Below are 15406 nucleotides of genomic sequence, written 5' to 3' on the forward strand. Positions count from 1 at the left end.
TTTTTAAATGATAAAAATAGTAATAAAAATGATTGTCTAAGTAGCACGAGAATGTGATTACTTAATTTAGTAGCTGAAACTGTCTTTAATTCGTTAGATAACTAACACTATCTGTTGTATCATTGCCGCTACCATTTGTATTTAACTTTATATAGAAATTTGTATTTATACAAAAATAAAACAAATATAAAAAAAAAAAACTTTATAGCAACAAGCTTTAAAATGCACTGAAAATAAGAATATAAAACTAATTTGCTTTCTTTCATAAAAGCGTTGGTAGCTAAAATATGTAAAAAATCTCATGAGTTTTAACCGGGTAAAGGTGGTGGGGGGGGGGGGGTGAGATGGGGGTCCCTGAAGAGATGCCTGGAAGAAATTCTGATGTAAATTTTCTAAGAAATTTGAACGCTCTCTACTGAATTTCTTGCTTAATATTATGGTCAAGACAGCAAATTAAAAAAATTATTGTCTGTAACACAACCACATGCTGCAATATTTTTTTAATTAATACAAAAAAATTGTACACAACAACATTATTATTTCAACCAACGAATGCAGTTAATAAAATAATTCTTGTCTTCTGTTTGTCATAATATAATGTTATCAAAGTTGAAATCGGATAATGTTTATATTAACTGGACAAACAGATTTATGACCATAATCGAAAACCTGACATATGACTAAAATAAAAAACCTGGCGTATGACTAAAAAAACCTGACGTATGACTAAAATAAAAAAACCTGACGTATGACTAAAAAACCTGACATATGACTAAAATAAAAAACCTGGCGTATGTCTAAAAAACCTGACGTATGACTAAAATAGAAAAACCTGACGTATGACTAAAAAACCTGACATATGACTAAAATAAAAAACCTGACGTATGACTAAAAAACCTGACGTTAACTAAAATAAAAAAAACCTGACGTATGACTAAAATAAAAAAAAACCTGACGTGACTAAAATAAAAAAAAAAACTGACGTGACTAAAATAAAAAAACCTGACGTATGACTAGAATAAAAAACCTGACGGATGACTAAAATAAAAACCCTGACGTATGACTAGAATGTAAAATTAGGCGGTTGTTGCGGATGATGATGAGACATTTGATGACGTAATGCTGCTTGTCGCCTCTGTCAGTGTCGTGGTGGCCTTTGATTGGATATTCTGGACGGTTGGACTTCCGGCTTGTCCTACAGGACTAGCTAGCGATCCGCGGTGGTGACCTGTTTCAATAGGACATTCAATAGGACATTCAATAGGACATTCAATAAGACATTCAATAGGACATTCAACTGGACATTCAATAAGACATGCAATACGACATTCAATAGGACATTCAATAGGACATTCAATAGGACATTCAATTGGACATTCAATAGGACATTCAATTGGACATTCAATAAGACATGCAATAGGACATTCAATAGGACATTCAATAGGACATTCAATAAGACATTCAATAGGACATTCAATAGGACATTCAATAGGACATTCAATTGGACATTCAATAAGACATGCAATAGGACATTCAATAGGACATTCAATAGGACATTCAATAGGACATTCAATAGGACATTCAATAGGACATTCAATAGGACATTCAATAGGACATTCAATAGGACATTCAATAAGACATTCAATAGGACATTCAATAGGACATTCAATAAGACATGCAATAGGACATTCAATAGGACATTCAATAGGACATGCAATAGGACATTCAATAGGACATGCAATAGGACATTCAATAGAACATTCAATAGGACATTCAATTGGACATGCAATAGGACATGCAATAGGACATGCAATAGGACATTCAATAGGACATTCAATTGGACATTCAATAGGACATTCAATAGGACATGCAATAGGACATTCAATTGGACATTCAATAGGGCATGCAATAGGACATGCAATAGGACATTCAATAGGACATGCAATTGGACATTCAATAGGACATTCAATAGAACATGCAATAGGACATTCAATAGGACATTCAATAGGACATGCAATAGGACATTCAATTGGACATTCAATAGGACATGCAATAGGACATGCAATAGGACATTCAATAGGACATGCAATTGGACATTCAATAGGACATTCAATAGAACATTCAATAGGACATTCAATAGGACATTCAACAGGACATTTTCAAATTTCAGTTACATCCGACACTTGAGTACAGTGATGCAAGGGTTTAAGTGACTAGAGTACAGTGATGCAAGGGTTTAAGTGACTAGAGTACAGTGATGGAAGATTTTAACTGACACTTAGAGACACACATACTATAGCATCCATACGCATATAGAAAACACCCACACATCTATCATAGCACCCTCATCCCCCGCCTCTCTGTGAGAGTAAGTCCCCACCTGTGAGAGTAAGTACCCACATGTGAGAGTAAGTACCCACCTGTGTGAGAGTAAGTACCCACCTGTGTGAGAGTAAGTACCCACCTGTGTGAGAGTAAGTACCCACCTGTGAGAGAGTAAGTACCCACATGTGGGAGAGTAAGTACCCACCTGTGTGAGAGTAAGTACCCACCTGTGTGAGAGTAAGTACCCACCTGTGAGAGTAAGTACCCACCTGTGTGAGAGTAAGTACCCACCTGTGTGAGAGTAAGTACCCACCTGTGTGAGAGTAAGTACCTACATTTGAGAGTAAGTACCCACATGTGTGAGAGTAAGTACCCACCTGTGTGAGAGTAAGTACCCACCTGTGTGAGAGTAAGTACCCACCTGTGAGAGAGTAAGTACCCACATGTGAGAGTAAGTACCCACATGTGAGAGTAAGTACCCACCTGTGTGAGAGTAAGTACCCACCTGTGTGAGAGTAAGTACCCACCTGTGTGAGAGTAAGTACCCACCTGTGAGAGTAAGTACCCACATGTGAGAGTAAGTACCCACATGCGAGAGTAAGTACCCACCTGTGTGAGAGTAAGTACCCACCTGTGTGAGAGTAAGTACCCACCTGTGAGAGTAAGTACCCACATGTGTGAGAGTAAGTACCCACCTCTGTGAGAGTAAGTACCCACCTGTGTGAGAGTAAGTACCCACCTGTGTGAGAGTAAGTACCCACGTGTGTGAGAGTAAGTACCCACCTGTGTGAGAGTAAGTACCCACCTGTGTGAGAGTAAGTACCCACCTGTGTGAGAGTAAGTACCCACATGTGAGAGTAAGTACCCACATGCGAGAGTAAGTACCCACCTGTGTGAGAGTAAGTACCCACCTGTGTGAGAGTAAGTACCCACCTGTGTGAGAGTAAGTACCCACATTTGAGAGTAAGTACCCACATGTGAGAGTAAGTACCCACATGTGTGAGAGTAAGTACCCACATGTGTGAGAGTAAGTACCCACATGCGAGAGTAAGTACCCACCTGTGTGAGAGTAAGTACCCACCTGTGTGAGAGTAAGTACCCACCTGTGTGAGAGTAAGTACCCACATTTGAGAGTAAGTACCCACATGTGAGAGTAAGTACCCACCTGTGTGAGAGTAAGTCCCCACCTGTGTGAGAGTAAGTACCCACCTGTGTGAGAGTAAGTACCCACATTTGAGAGTAAGTACCCACATGTGAGAGTAAGTACCCACCTGTGTGAGAGTAAGTACCCACCTGTGTGAGAGTAAGTACCCACATTTGAGAGTAAGTACCCACATGTGAGAGTAAGTACCCACCTGTGTGAGAGTAAGTACCCACCTGTGTGAGAGTAAGTACCCACCTGTGTGAGAGTAAGTACCCACATTTGAGAGTAAGTACCCACATGTGAGAGTAAGTACCCACCTGTGTGAGAGTAAGTACCCACCTGTGTGAGAGTAAGTACCCACCTGTGTGAGAGTAAGTACCCACATGTGTGAGAGTAAGTACCCACCTGTGTGAGAGTAAGTACCCACCTGTGTGAGAGTAAGTACCCACATGTGAGAGTAAGTACCCACCTGTGTGAGAGTAAGTACCCACATGTGAGAGTAAGTACCCACCTGTGTGAGAGTAAGTACCCACCTGTGTGAGAGTAAGTACCCACCTGTGTGAGAGTAAGTACCCACATGTGAGAGTAAGTACCCACCTGTGTGAGAGTAAGTACCCACCTCTGAGAGTAAGTACCCACCTGTGTGAGAGTAAGTACCCACCTGTGTGAGAGTAAGTACCCACATGTGAGAGTAAGTACCCACCTGTGTGAGAGTAAGTACCCACCTGTGTGAGAGTAAGTACCCACCTGTGTGAGAGTAAGTACCCACATGTGAGAGTAAGTACCCACCTGTGTGAGAGTAAGTACCCACCTGTGTGAGAGTAAGTACCCACCTGTGTGAGAGTAAGTACCCACTTGTGAGAGTAAGTACCCACATGTGATAGTAAGCACCCACCTGTGTGAGAGTAAGTACCCACCTGTGTGAGAGTAAGTACCAACCTGTGTGAGAGTAAGTACCCACATGTGTGAGAGTAAGTACCCACCTGTGTGAGAGTAAGTACCCACCTGTGTGAGAGTAAGTACCCACATGTGAGAGTAAGTACCCACCTGTGTGAGAGTAAGTACCCACCTGTGTGAGAGTAAGTACCCACATGTGTGAGAGTAAGTACCCACCTGTGTGAGAGTAAGTACCCACCTGTGTGAGAGTAAGTACCCACATGTGAGAGTAAGTACCCACCTGTGTGAGAGTAAGTACCCACCTGTGTGAGAGTAAGTACCCACATGTGAGAGTAAGTACCCACCTGTGTGAGAGTAAGTACCCACCTGTGTGAGAGTAAGTACCCACCTGTGTGAGAGTAAGTACCCACATGTGAGAGTAAGTACCCACCTGTGTGAGAGTAAGTACCCACCTGTGTGAGAGTAAGTACCCACCTGTGTGAGAGTAAGTACCCACTTGTGAGAGTAAGTACCCACATGTGATAGTAAGCACCCACCTGTGTGAGAGTAAGTACCCACCTGTGTGAGAGTAAGTACCAACCTGTGTGAGAGTAAGTACCCACATGTGTGAGAGTAAGTACCCACCTGTGTGAGAGTAAGTACCCACCTGTGTGAGAGTAAGTACCCACATGTGAGAGTAAGTACCCACCTGTGTGAGAGTAAGTACCCACCTGTGTGAGAGTAAGTACCCACCTGTGTGAGAGTAAGTACCAACCTGTGTGAGAGTAATTACCCACCTGTGTGAGAGTAAGTACCCACCTGTGTGAGAGTAAGTACCCACATGTGAGAGTAAGTACCCACCTGTGAGAGTAAGTACCCACCTGTGTGAGAGTAAGTACCCACCTGTGTGAGAGTAAGTACCCACCTGTATGAGAGTAAGTACCCACCTGTGAGAGAGTAAGTACCCACATGTGGGAGAGTAAGTACCCACATGTGTGAGAGTAAGTACCCACCTGTGTGAGAGTAAGTACCCACCTGTGAGAGAGTAAGTACCCACATGTGGGAGAGTAAGTACCCACATGTGAGAGAGTAAGTACCCACCTGTGTGAGAGTAAGTACCCACATGTGTGAGAGTAAGTACCCACATGTGAGAGTAAGTACCCACGTGTGTGAGAGTAAGTACCCACCTGTGTGAGAGTAAGTACCCCCCTCTGTGAGAGTAAGTACCCACCTGTGTTAGAGTAAGTACCCACATGTGAGAGTAAGTACCCACGTGTGTGAGAGTAAGTACCCACCTGTGTGAGAGTAAGTACCCACCTCTGTGAGAGTAAGTACCCACATGTGTGAGAGTAAGTACCCACATGTGAGAGTAAGTACCCACGTGTGTGAGAGTAAGTACCCACCTGTGTGAGAGTAAGTACCCACCTCTGTGAGAGTAAGTACCCACATGTGTGAGAGTAAGTACCCACATGTGAGAGTAAGTACCCAAGTGTGTGAGAGTAAGTACCCACCTGTGTGAGAGTAAGTACCCACATGTGTGAGAGTAAGTACCCACATTTGAGAGTAAGTACCCACCTGTGTGAGAGTAAGTACCCACGTGTGTGAGAGTAAGTACCCACCTGTGTGAGAGTAAGTACCCACCTCTGTGAGAGAAAGTACCGACCTGTGTGAGAGTAAGTATCCACCTGTGAGAGAGTAAGTACCCACATGTGGGAGAGTATGTACCCACCTGTGTGAGAGTAAGTACCCACATGTGGGAGAGTAAGTACCCACCTGTGTGAGAGTAAGTACCCACGTGTGTGAGAGTAAGTACCCACCTGTGTGAGAGTAAGTACCCACCTGTGTGAGAGTAAGTACCCACCTGTGTGAGAGTAAGTACCCACATGTGGGAGAGTAAGTACCCACCTGTGTGAGAGTAAGTACCCACCTGTGTGAGAGTAAGTACCCACCTGTGTGAGAGTAAGTACCCACCTGTGTGAGAGTAAGTACCCACCTGTGTGAGAGTAAGTACCCACCTGTGTGAGAGTAAGTACCCACCTGTGAGAGTAAGTCCCCACCTGTGTGAGAGTAAGTACCCACCTGTGTGAGAGTAAGTACCCACCTGTGTGAGAGTAAGTACCCACCTGTGTGAGAGTAAGTACCCACCTGTGTGAGAGTAAGTACCCACCTGTGTGAGAGTAAGTACCCACCTGTGTGAGAGTAAGTACCCACCTGTGTGAGAGTAAGTACCCACCTGTGTGAGAGTAAGTACCCACATGTGAGAGTAATTACCCACCTGTGTGAGAGTAAGTACCCACATGTGTGAGAGTAAGTACCCACATGTGTGAGAGTAAGTACCCACCTGTGTGAGAGTAAGTACCCACCTGTGTGAGAGTAAGTACCCACATTTGAGAGTAAGTACCCACATGTGAGAGTAAGTACCCACCTGTGTGAGAGTAAGTACCCACCTGTGTGAGAGTAAGTACCCACCTGTGTGAGAGTAAGTACCCACCTGTGTGAGAGTAAGTACCCACCTGTGTGAGAGTAAGTACCCACATGTGAGAGTAAGTACCCACCTGTGTGAGAGTAAGTACCCACCTGTGTGAGAGTAAGTACCAACCTGTGTGAGAGTAAGTACCCACCTGTGTGAGAGTAAGTACCCACATGTGTGAGAGTAAGTACCCACGTGTGTGAGAGTAAGTACCCACCTGTGTGAGAGTAAGTACCCACCTGTGTGAGAGTAAGTACCCACATGTGAGAGTAAGTACCCACCTGTGTGAGAGTAAGTAGCCACATGTGAGAGTAAGTACCCACATGTGAGAGTAAGTACCCACCTGTGTGAGAGTAAGTACCCACGTGTGTGAGAGTAAGTACCCACATGTGAGAGTAAGTACCCACATGTGAGAGTAAGTACCCACCTGTGTGAGAGTAAGTAGCCACATGTGAGAGTAAGTACCCACATGTGAGAGTAAGTACCCACCTGTGTGAGAGTAAGTACCCACCTGTGTGAGAGTAAGTACCCACCTGTGTGAGAGTAAGTACCCACCTGTGTGAGAGTAAGTACCCACCTGTGTGAGAGTAAGTACCCACCTGTGTGAGAGTAAGTACCCACCTGTGTGAGAGTAAGTACCCACATTTGAGAGTAAGTACCCACATGTGAGAGTAAGTACCCACATGTGAGAGTAAGTACCCACCTGTGTGAGAGTAAGTACCCACCTGTGTGAGAGTAAGTACCAACCTGTGTGAGAGTAAGTACCCACCTGTGTGAGAGTAAGTACCCACATGTGTGAGAGTAAGTACCCACGTGTGTGAGAGTAAGTACCCACCTGTGTGAGAGTAAGTACCCACCTGTGTGAGAGTAAGTAGCCACATGTGAGAGTAAGTACCCACATGTGAGAGTAAGTACCCACCTGTGTGAGAGTAAGTACCCACCTGTGTGAGAGTAAGTACCCACCTGTGTGAGAGTAAGTACCCACCTGTGTGAGAGTAAGTACCCACCTGTGTGAGAGTAAGTACCCACCTGTGTGAGAGTAAGTACCCACCTGTGTGAGAGTAAGTACCCACATTTGAGAGTAAGTACCCACATGTGAGAGTAAGTACCCACCTGTGTGAGAGTAAGTACCCACCTGTGTGAGAGTAAGTACCCACCTGTGTGAGAGTAAGTACCCACCTGTGTGAGAGTAAGTAGCCACATGTGAGAGTAAGTACCCACATGTGAGAGTAAGTACCCACCTGTGTGAGAGTAAGTACCCACCTGTGTGAGAGTAAGTACCCACATGTGAGAGTAAGTACCCACATTTGAGAGTAAGTACCCACATTTGAGAGTAAGTACCCACCTGTGTGAGAGTAAGTACCCACCTCTGAGAGTAAGTACCCACCTGTGTGAGAGTAAGTACCCACCTGTGTGAGAGTAAGTACCCACATGTGAGAGTAAGTACCCACATTTGAGAGTAAGTACCCACATTTGAGAGTAAGTACCCACCTGTGTGAGAGTAAGTACCCACCTCTGAGAGTAAGTACCCACCTGTGTGAGAATATCTACCCACCTGTGTGAAGCTTTGCTTTCCGTTTTTTCGACTTTTTCTTCCTACACGGACACGTGCAACAGAAGAGACCAGCCATACACAGCCCAAGTATCAGCAGGTAGATCAGGAAGGTGCCGAGTGTTGAGTTGAAAAACGCCCATTTATCTGGGGGAGCATCTGGTCTTGGTGTCGACGTCACATTGCCATCTATTGAAGCTAAAATAAAAACAAGTTGACTTTTAGCTTTGTATTACTGAGCTTATTTACCTGTCATTTAGCACCCTGCAGGAACTTCTAATTATCTAATTTTCTCACCTGTTCTCACCTGTTAGTTGACCTCTCCCATTAAAATCTCACCTGTTAGTTGACCTCTCCCATTAAAATCTCACCTGTATGTTGACCTCTCCCATTAAAATCTCACCTGTATGTTGACCTCTCCCATTAAAATCTCACCTGTATGTTGACCTCTCCCATTAAAATCTCACCTGTTAGTTGACCTCTCCCTGTCTATCGCCTAATGAATCGCCCACCTGCCTTTCTATTGCTCTAAATAAGTGCATGAGTTGAACAAGCCTCTAAACTAATCAAGATCGATTGTGGCACTAGGTACTTCTGCTTCAACTCTATCACATCTATAATGTATGCGGGCTGAGCGTGTGTCAGTCTGTCATCGCTATAGATTTTGAAACATAAAAGTAAACATCGCACCATGCTGTGCTTTTCAGTGCACTGCAGTGTCTTATTATAAGAAATAGAGTAGGGTTTGTTTATATAACGGCATAGAGCTATTTTATAATTGCCACTGTTTTTCTTTTTTTGCATAACGTGAAGAAAATATTAAATACACGCACATTGCTAAAACATATTAAAAAGATTAATGTCAAATATCATTTTCGTTTAGATTCTCAGAAAAAGCGGATACATTTTAATACCATAATAACATTAGGGTAGAAAAATTAAATTAAACGGTTTAGTAATTTTGCCAAGATAGGTAATTTAAAAATAAATTAAACTCACGCTAAAAATGTGAATGCAAAATCTGCAAGACGGAATAATTGGTGGAATAATATAATTAGCAAAATGTGAATGCAAATTATGCAGACGTGTAATAGTACATTATTGTTGGAATATTATAATTAGCATTGATTGATAAAAGGCTTTCTTTTATTTATTTTATTCACTGAATTTACTGTTTACTAATTATAATTTTTAATAAACTATTCTCCATTATTATATTAATTATCACGTTCATTAGGTGCGCAATGGTTTTAGTCATGAAACTTTATTGTAAATTTTAAAAAGTACTGAAAAAAGTGCATGAATTTATAATGTGCAATATGGTCTGTAAAACACGGATATTCTAAATAACGAGAAAAATTGCCCGTTGAGGAAGGATACAACGGGCGCTAGGTTGATAGTGCTGTCTATTTATTTTCTCTAAACCAAAACCAAAGCCACCACCTTAACCTCAAATTGAATCGGAAACGACAAATTACTTTGAAAACGGATTTTTATCAAGAATCGTCATTTTAATCGGATTTAAGCTTGATCTACACTTCGTAGCCATACACCTAAGCCATGCACCTAGTCTCAATCATGACATAAGTCGCATTTAGAGTTTCTTTCAGGCGACTCTACTTGGGGATAGGGGGCTCCGCCCCGCCCCCCCTCCCCCCACACCCCGACAATTTTCAAGTACCCCCCTCCCTCTCGGGGAGGAAAGAGTCTGAAAGAAACACTGTTCGCATTTGTAGATCATACAAACTAACGGTAGAAACTTTGCACGCATAACACTTTTTAGATTAGAAAATTTAAAGTTCCCCTCTCCTCGGAGGAAAAAGTCTGAAAGAAACACTGGTGTCGCGCTTAGCCACTACCCGAAGAATTATATGAAAGAAACTCTAAATGCCAAACACTTTTAAGTTTATACACATTAATTATGCAGTAATGTCAGTCTTTTTTATTATAGAGTATCGATGACGCCATATCTTTTGAGTAGGGGGGGGGGGAGGGAAGGCGGCTTAGATGTTCTACCGGGGGCAGGGCTTCGCCCCTACCTGAAGAATTGTATGAAAGAAACTCTTCACGCAAGCCATTTAGATTAGACAATGTTTACTCGAGAATCAATGACGTCATATTACTGTGTGCACTCTCCGGCTTGAGATTATTTTCTACTCTATGCTCAATATGACGTCATATTTCGTTTTCGAAATACTATGCATGTTTTTAATTTGCTTGTGTTTTCTCTAGAGCGTTCTTGTCAGATAGATACACAGATAGATAGATAGATACACAGACAGCGAAACTATTATTATAGATGCCTTTAATTTATTTTATACACTGAACGTATTATTTACTAATTATTATTCTATCTTTCGGTTTGCGGACAAGCTAGGGGTTTTATAGTAGAGGGGGAGGGGGTGGGGTGCAAAGCTAAAGTTTAAGGGAGTGGGGTGGAAATTGAAAGTTTGAGGGGAAGGGGTGCAAAATCAAAAGTTTGAGGGGGGGGGGGGGGATAGCAAATCGAAAGTTTGTCCCCGGGCGCCGGTAAGGGTCGCTACGCCTCATTAACTGTGTCAGACGCGTCCGCCGGCGCTCGGAAAGGGCGCGATTTGGCGCTACGGGCTAGACTGTGAGCAATATGCCTTTATGATTGCATTTAAGATGTGTTTATGTTATGAGTGTTGTGTTTGTTTTTTCGTTTGTGTTGTTTTTTGCGTTCGTTTGTGTTGTGTTTAGTTTTGTTCTGTTCCCAAGTTGGTACATTTAAAAAAGATTTACCGTGGCGGAGCACGGGATGCAGCTAGTACACATATAACATTCGTAGTTCTGTTCTAATTTCATCACATACACATATAACATTCGTAGGTCTGTTCTAATTTCATTACATACACATATAACATTGACCATCGTAGGTCTGTTCTAATTTCATCACATACACATATAACATTGACCATCGTAGGTCTGTTCTAATTTCATCACATACACATATAACATTGACCATCGTAGGTCTGTTCTAATTCCATCACATACACATATAACATTGACCATCGTAGGTCTGTTCTAATTTCATCACATACACATATAACATTGACCATCGTAGGTCTGTTCTAATTCCATCACATACACATATAACATTGACCAGCGTAGGTCTGTTCTAATTTCATCACATACACATATAACATTGACCATCGTAGGTCTGTTCTAATTCCATCACATACACATATAACATTGACCATCGTAGGTCTGTTCTAATTTCATCACATACACATATAACATTGACCATCGTAGTTCTGTTCTAATTTCATCACATACACATATAACATTGACCATCGTAGTTCTGATCTAATTCCATCACATACACATATAACATTGACCATCGTAGTTCTGTTCTAATTTCATCACATACACATATAAAATTGACCATCATAGTTCTGTTTTAATTCCATCACATACACATATAACAATGACCATCGTAGTTCTGTTCTAATTTCATCACATACACATAACATTGACCATCGTAGTTCTGTTCTAATTCCATCACATACACATATAACATTGACCATCGTAGTTCTGTTCTAATTTCATCACATACACATATAACATTGACCATCGTAGGTCTGTTCTAATTCCATCACATACACATATAACATTGACCATCGTAGTTCTGTTCTAATTTCATCACATACACATATAACATTCGTAGTTCTGTTCTAATTCCATCACATACACATATAACATTGACCATCGTAGGTCTGTTCTAATTCCATCACATACACATATAAAATTGACCATCGTAGGTCTGTTCTAATTCCATCACATACACATATAACATTGACCATCGTAGTTCTGTTCTAATTTCATCACATACACATATAACATTGACCATCGTAGGTCTGTTCTAATTTCATCACATACACATATAACATTGACCATCGTAGGTCTGTTCTAATTTCATCACATACACATATAACATTGACCATCGTAGTTCTGTTCTAATTCCATCACATACACATATAACATTGACCATCGTAGTTCTGTTCTAATTTCATCACATACACATATAACATTGACCATCGTAGTTCTGTTCTAATTCCATCACATACACATATAACATTGACCATCGTAGGTCTGTTCTAATTTCATCACATACACATATAACATTGACCATCGTAGGTCTGTTCTAATTCCATCACATACACATATAACATTCGTAGTTCTGTTCTAATTCCATCACATACACATATAACATTGACCATCGTAGTTCTGTTCTAATTAATCACATACACATATAACATTCGTAGTTCTGTTCTAATTCCATCACATACACATATAACATTGACCATCGTAGGTCTGTTCTAATTCCATCACATACACATATAACATTGACCATCGTAGGTCTGTTCTAATTCCCTCACATACACATATAACATTGACCATCGTAGTTCTGTTCTAATTTCATCACATACACATATAACATTGACCATCGTAGGTCTGTTCTAATTTCATCACATACACATATAACATTGACCATCGTAGGTCTGTTCTAATTTTATCACATACACATATAACATTGACCATCGTAGTTCTGTTCTAATTCCATCACATACACATATAACATTGACCATCGTAGTTCTGTTCTAATTTCATCACATACACATATAACATTGACCATCGTAGTTCTGTTCTAATTCCATCACATACACATATAACATTGACCATCGTAGGTCTGTTCTAATTCCATCACATACACATATAACATTGACCATCGTAGGTCTGTTCTAATTTCATCACATACACATATAACATTGACCATCGTAGGTCTGTTCTAATTCCATCACATACACATATAACATTCGTAGTTCTGTTCTAATTCCATCACATACACATATAACATTGACCATCGTAGTTCTGTTCTAATTTCATCACATACACATATAACATTCGTAGTTCTGTTCTAATTCCATCACATACACATATAACATTGACCATCGTAGGTCTGTTCTAATTCCATCACATACACATATAACATTGACAATCGTAGGTCTGTTCTAATTCCATCACATACACATATAACATTGACCATCGTAGGTCTGTTCTAATTTCATCACATACACATATAACATTGACCATCGTAGGTCTGTTCTAATTTCATCACATACACATGTAACAATGACCATCGTAGTTCTGTTCTAATTCCATCACATACACATATAACATTGACCATCGTAGTTCTGTTCGAATTCCATCACATACACATATAACATTGACCATCGTAGTTCTGTTCTAATTCCATCACATACACATATAACATTGACCATCGTAGTTCTGTTCTAATTCCATCACATACACATATAACATTGACCATCGTAGGTCTGTTCTAATTTCATCACATACACATATAACATTGACCATCGTAGGTCTGTTCTAATTCCATCACATACACATATAACATTCGTAGTTCTGTTCTAATTCCATCACATACACATATAACATTGACCATCGTAGTTCTGTTCTAATTTCATCACATACACATGTAACAATGACCATCGTAGTTCTGTTCTAATTCCATCACATACACATATAACATTGACCATCGTAGTTCTGTTCGAATTTCATCACATACACATATAACATTGACCATCGTAGTTCTGTTCTAATTCCATCACATACACATATAACATTGACCATCGTAGTTCTGTTCTAATTCCATCACATACACATATAACATTGACCATCGTAGGTCTGTTCTAATTTCATCACATACACATATAACATTGACCATCGTAGGTCTGTTCTAATTTCATCACATACACATATAACATTGACCATCGTAGTTCTGTTCTAATTCCATCACATACACATATAACATTGACCATCGTAGGTCTATTCTAATTTCATCACATACACATATAACATTGACCATCGTAGTTCTGTTCTAATTTCATCACATACACATATAACGTTGACCATCGTAGTTCTGATCTAATTCCATCACATACACATATAACATTGACCATCGTATGTCTGTTCTAATTTCATCACATACACATATAACATTGACCATCGTTGTTCTGTTCTAATTCCATCACATACACATATAACATTGACCATCGTAGTTCTGTTCTAATTTCATCACATACACATATAACATTGACCATCGTAGTTCTGTTCTAATTCCATCACATACACATATAACATTGACCATCGTAGGTCTGTTCTAATTTCATCACAAACACATATAACATTGACCATCGTAGGTCTGTTCTAATTCCATCACATACACATATAACATTCGTAGTTCTGTTCTAATTCCATCACATACACATATAACATTGACCATCGTAGTTCTGTTCTAATTTCATCACATACACATATAACATTCGTAGTTCTGTTCTAATTCCATCACATACACATATAACATTGACCATCGTAGGTCTGTTCTAATTCCATCACATACACATATAACATTGACCATCGTAGGTCTGTTCTAATTCCCTCACATACACATATAACATTGACCATCGTAGTTCTGTTCTAATTTCATCACATACACATATAACATTGACCATCGTAGGTCTGTTCTAATTTCATCACATACACATATAACATTGACCATCGTAGGTCTGTTCTAATTTCATCACATACACATATAACATTGACCATCGTAGTTCTGTTCTAATTCCATCACATACACATATAACATTGACCATCGTAGTTCTGTTCTAATTTCATCACATACACATATAACATTGACCATCGTAGTTCTGTTCTAATTCCATCACATACACATATAACATTGACCATCGTAGTTCTGTTCTAATTCCATCACATACACATATAACATTGACCATCGTAGGTCTGTTCTAATTTCATCACATACACATATAACATTGACCATCGTAGGTCTGTTCTAATTCCATCACATACACATATAACATTCGTAGTTCTGTTCTAATTCCATCACATACACATATAACATTGACCATCGTAGTTCTGTTCTAATTTCATCACATACACATATAACATTCGTAGTTCTGTTCTAATTCCATCACAT

General features: G+C 40.3%; 1 protein-coding gene across 1 annotated transcript in view; it reads right to left on the minus strand.

Annotated features, from left to right (window-relative positions):
- Positions 1-903: 903 nt before the first annotated feature.
- Positions 904-15406, minus strand: part of LOC131943485 (uncharacterized) — a 58703-nt gene continuing 44200 nt past the window's right edge. The window contains exons 12-13 of the mRNA XM_059303644.1: positions 8371-8565; positions 904-1228 (exon numbers count right to left, since the gene is read on the minus strand). Of these exons, the coding sequence (XP_059159627.1) occupies positions 1077-1228; positions 8371-8565 (347 nt within the window). The 3' untranslated portion in view covers positions 904-1076. The remainder of the gene's footprint in view (positions 1229-8370; positions 8566-15406) is intronic.

This window comes from Physella acuta, unplaced genomic scaffold (assembly GCF_028476545.2).
Source record: "Physella acuta isolate Inbredline_101_S28 unplaced genomic scaffold, ASM2847654v3 ptg000457l, whole genome shotgun sequence".
In the NCBI taxonomy this organism is placed as follows: Eukaryota; Metazoa; Mollusca; class Gastropoda; family Physidae; genus Physella; species Physella acuta.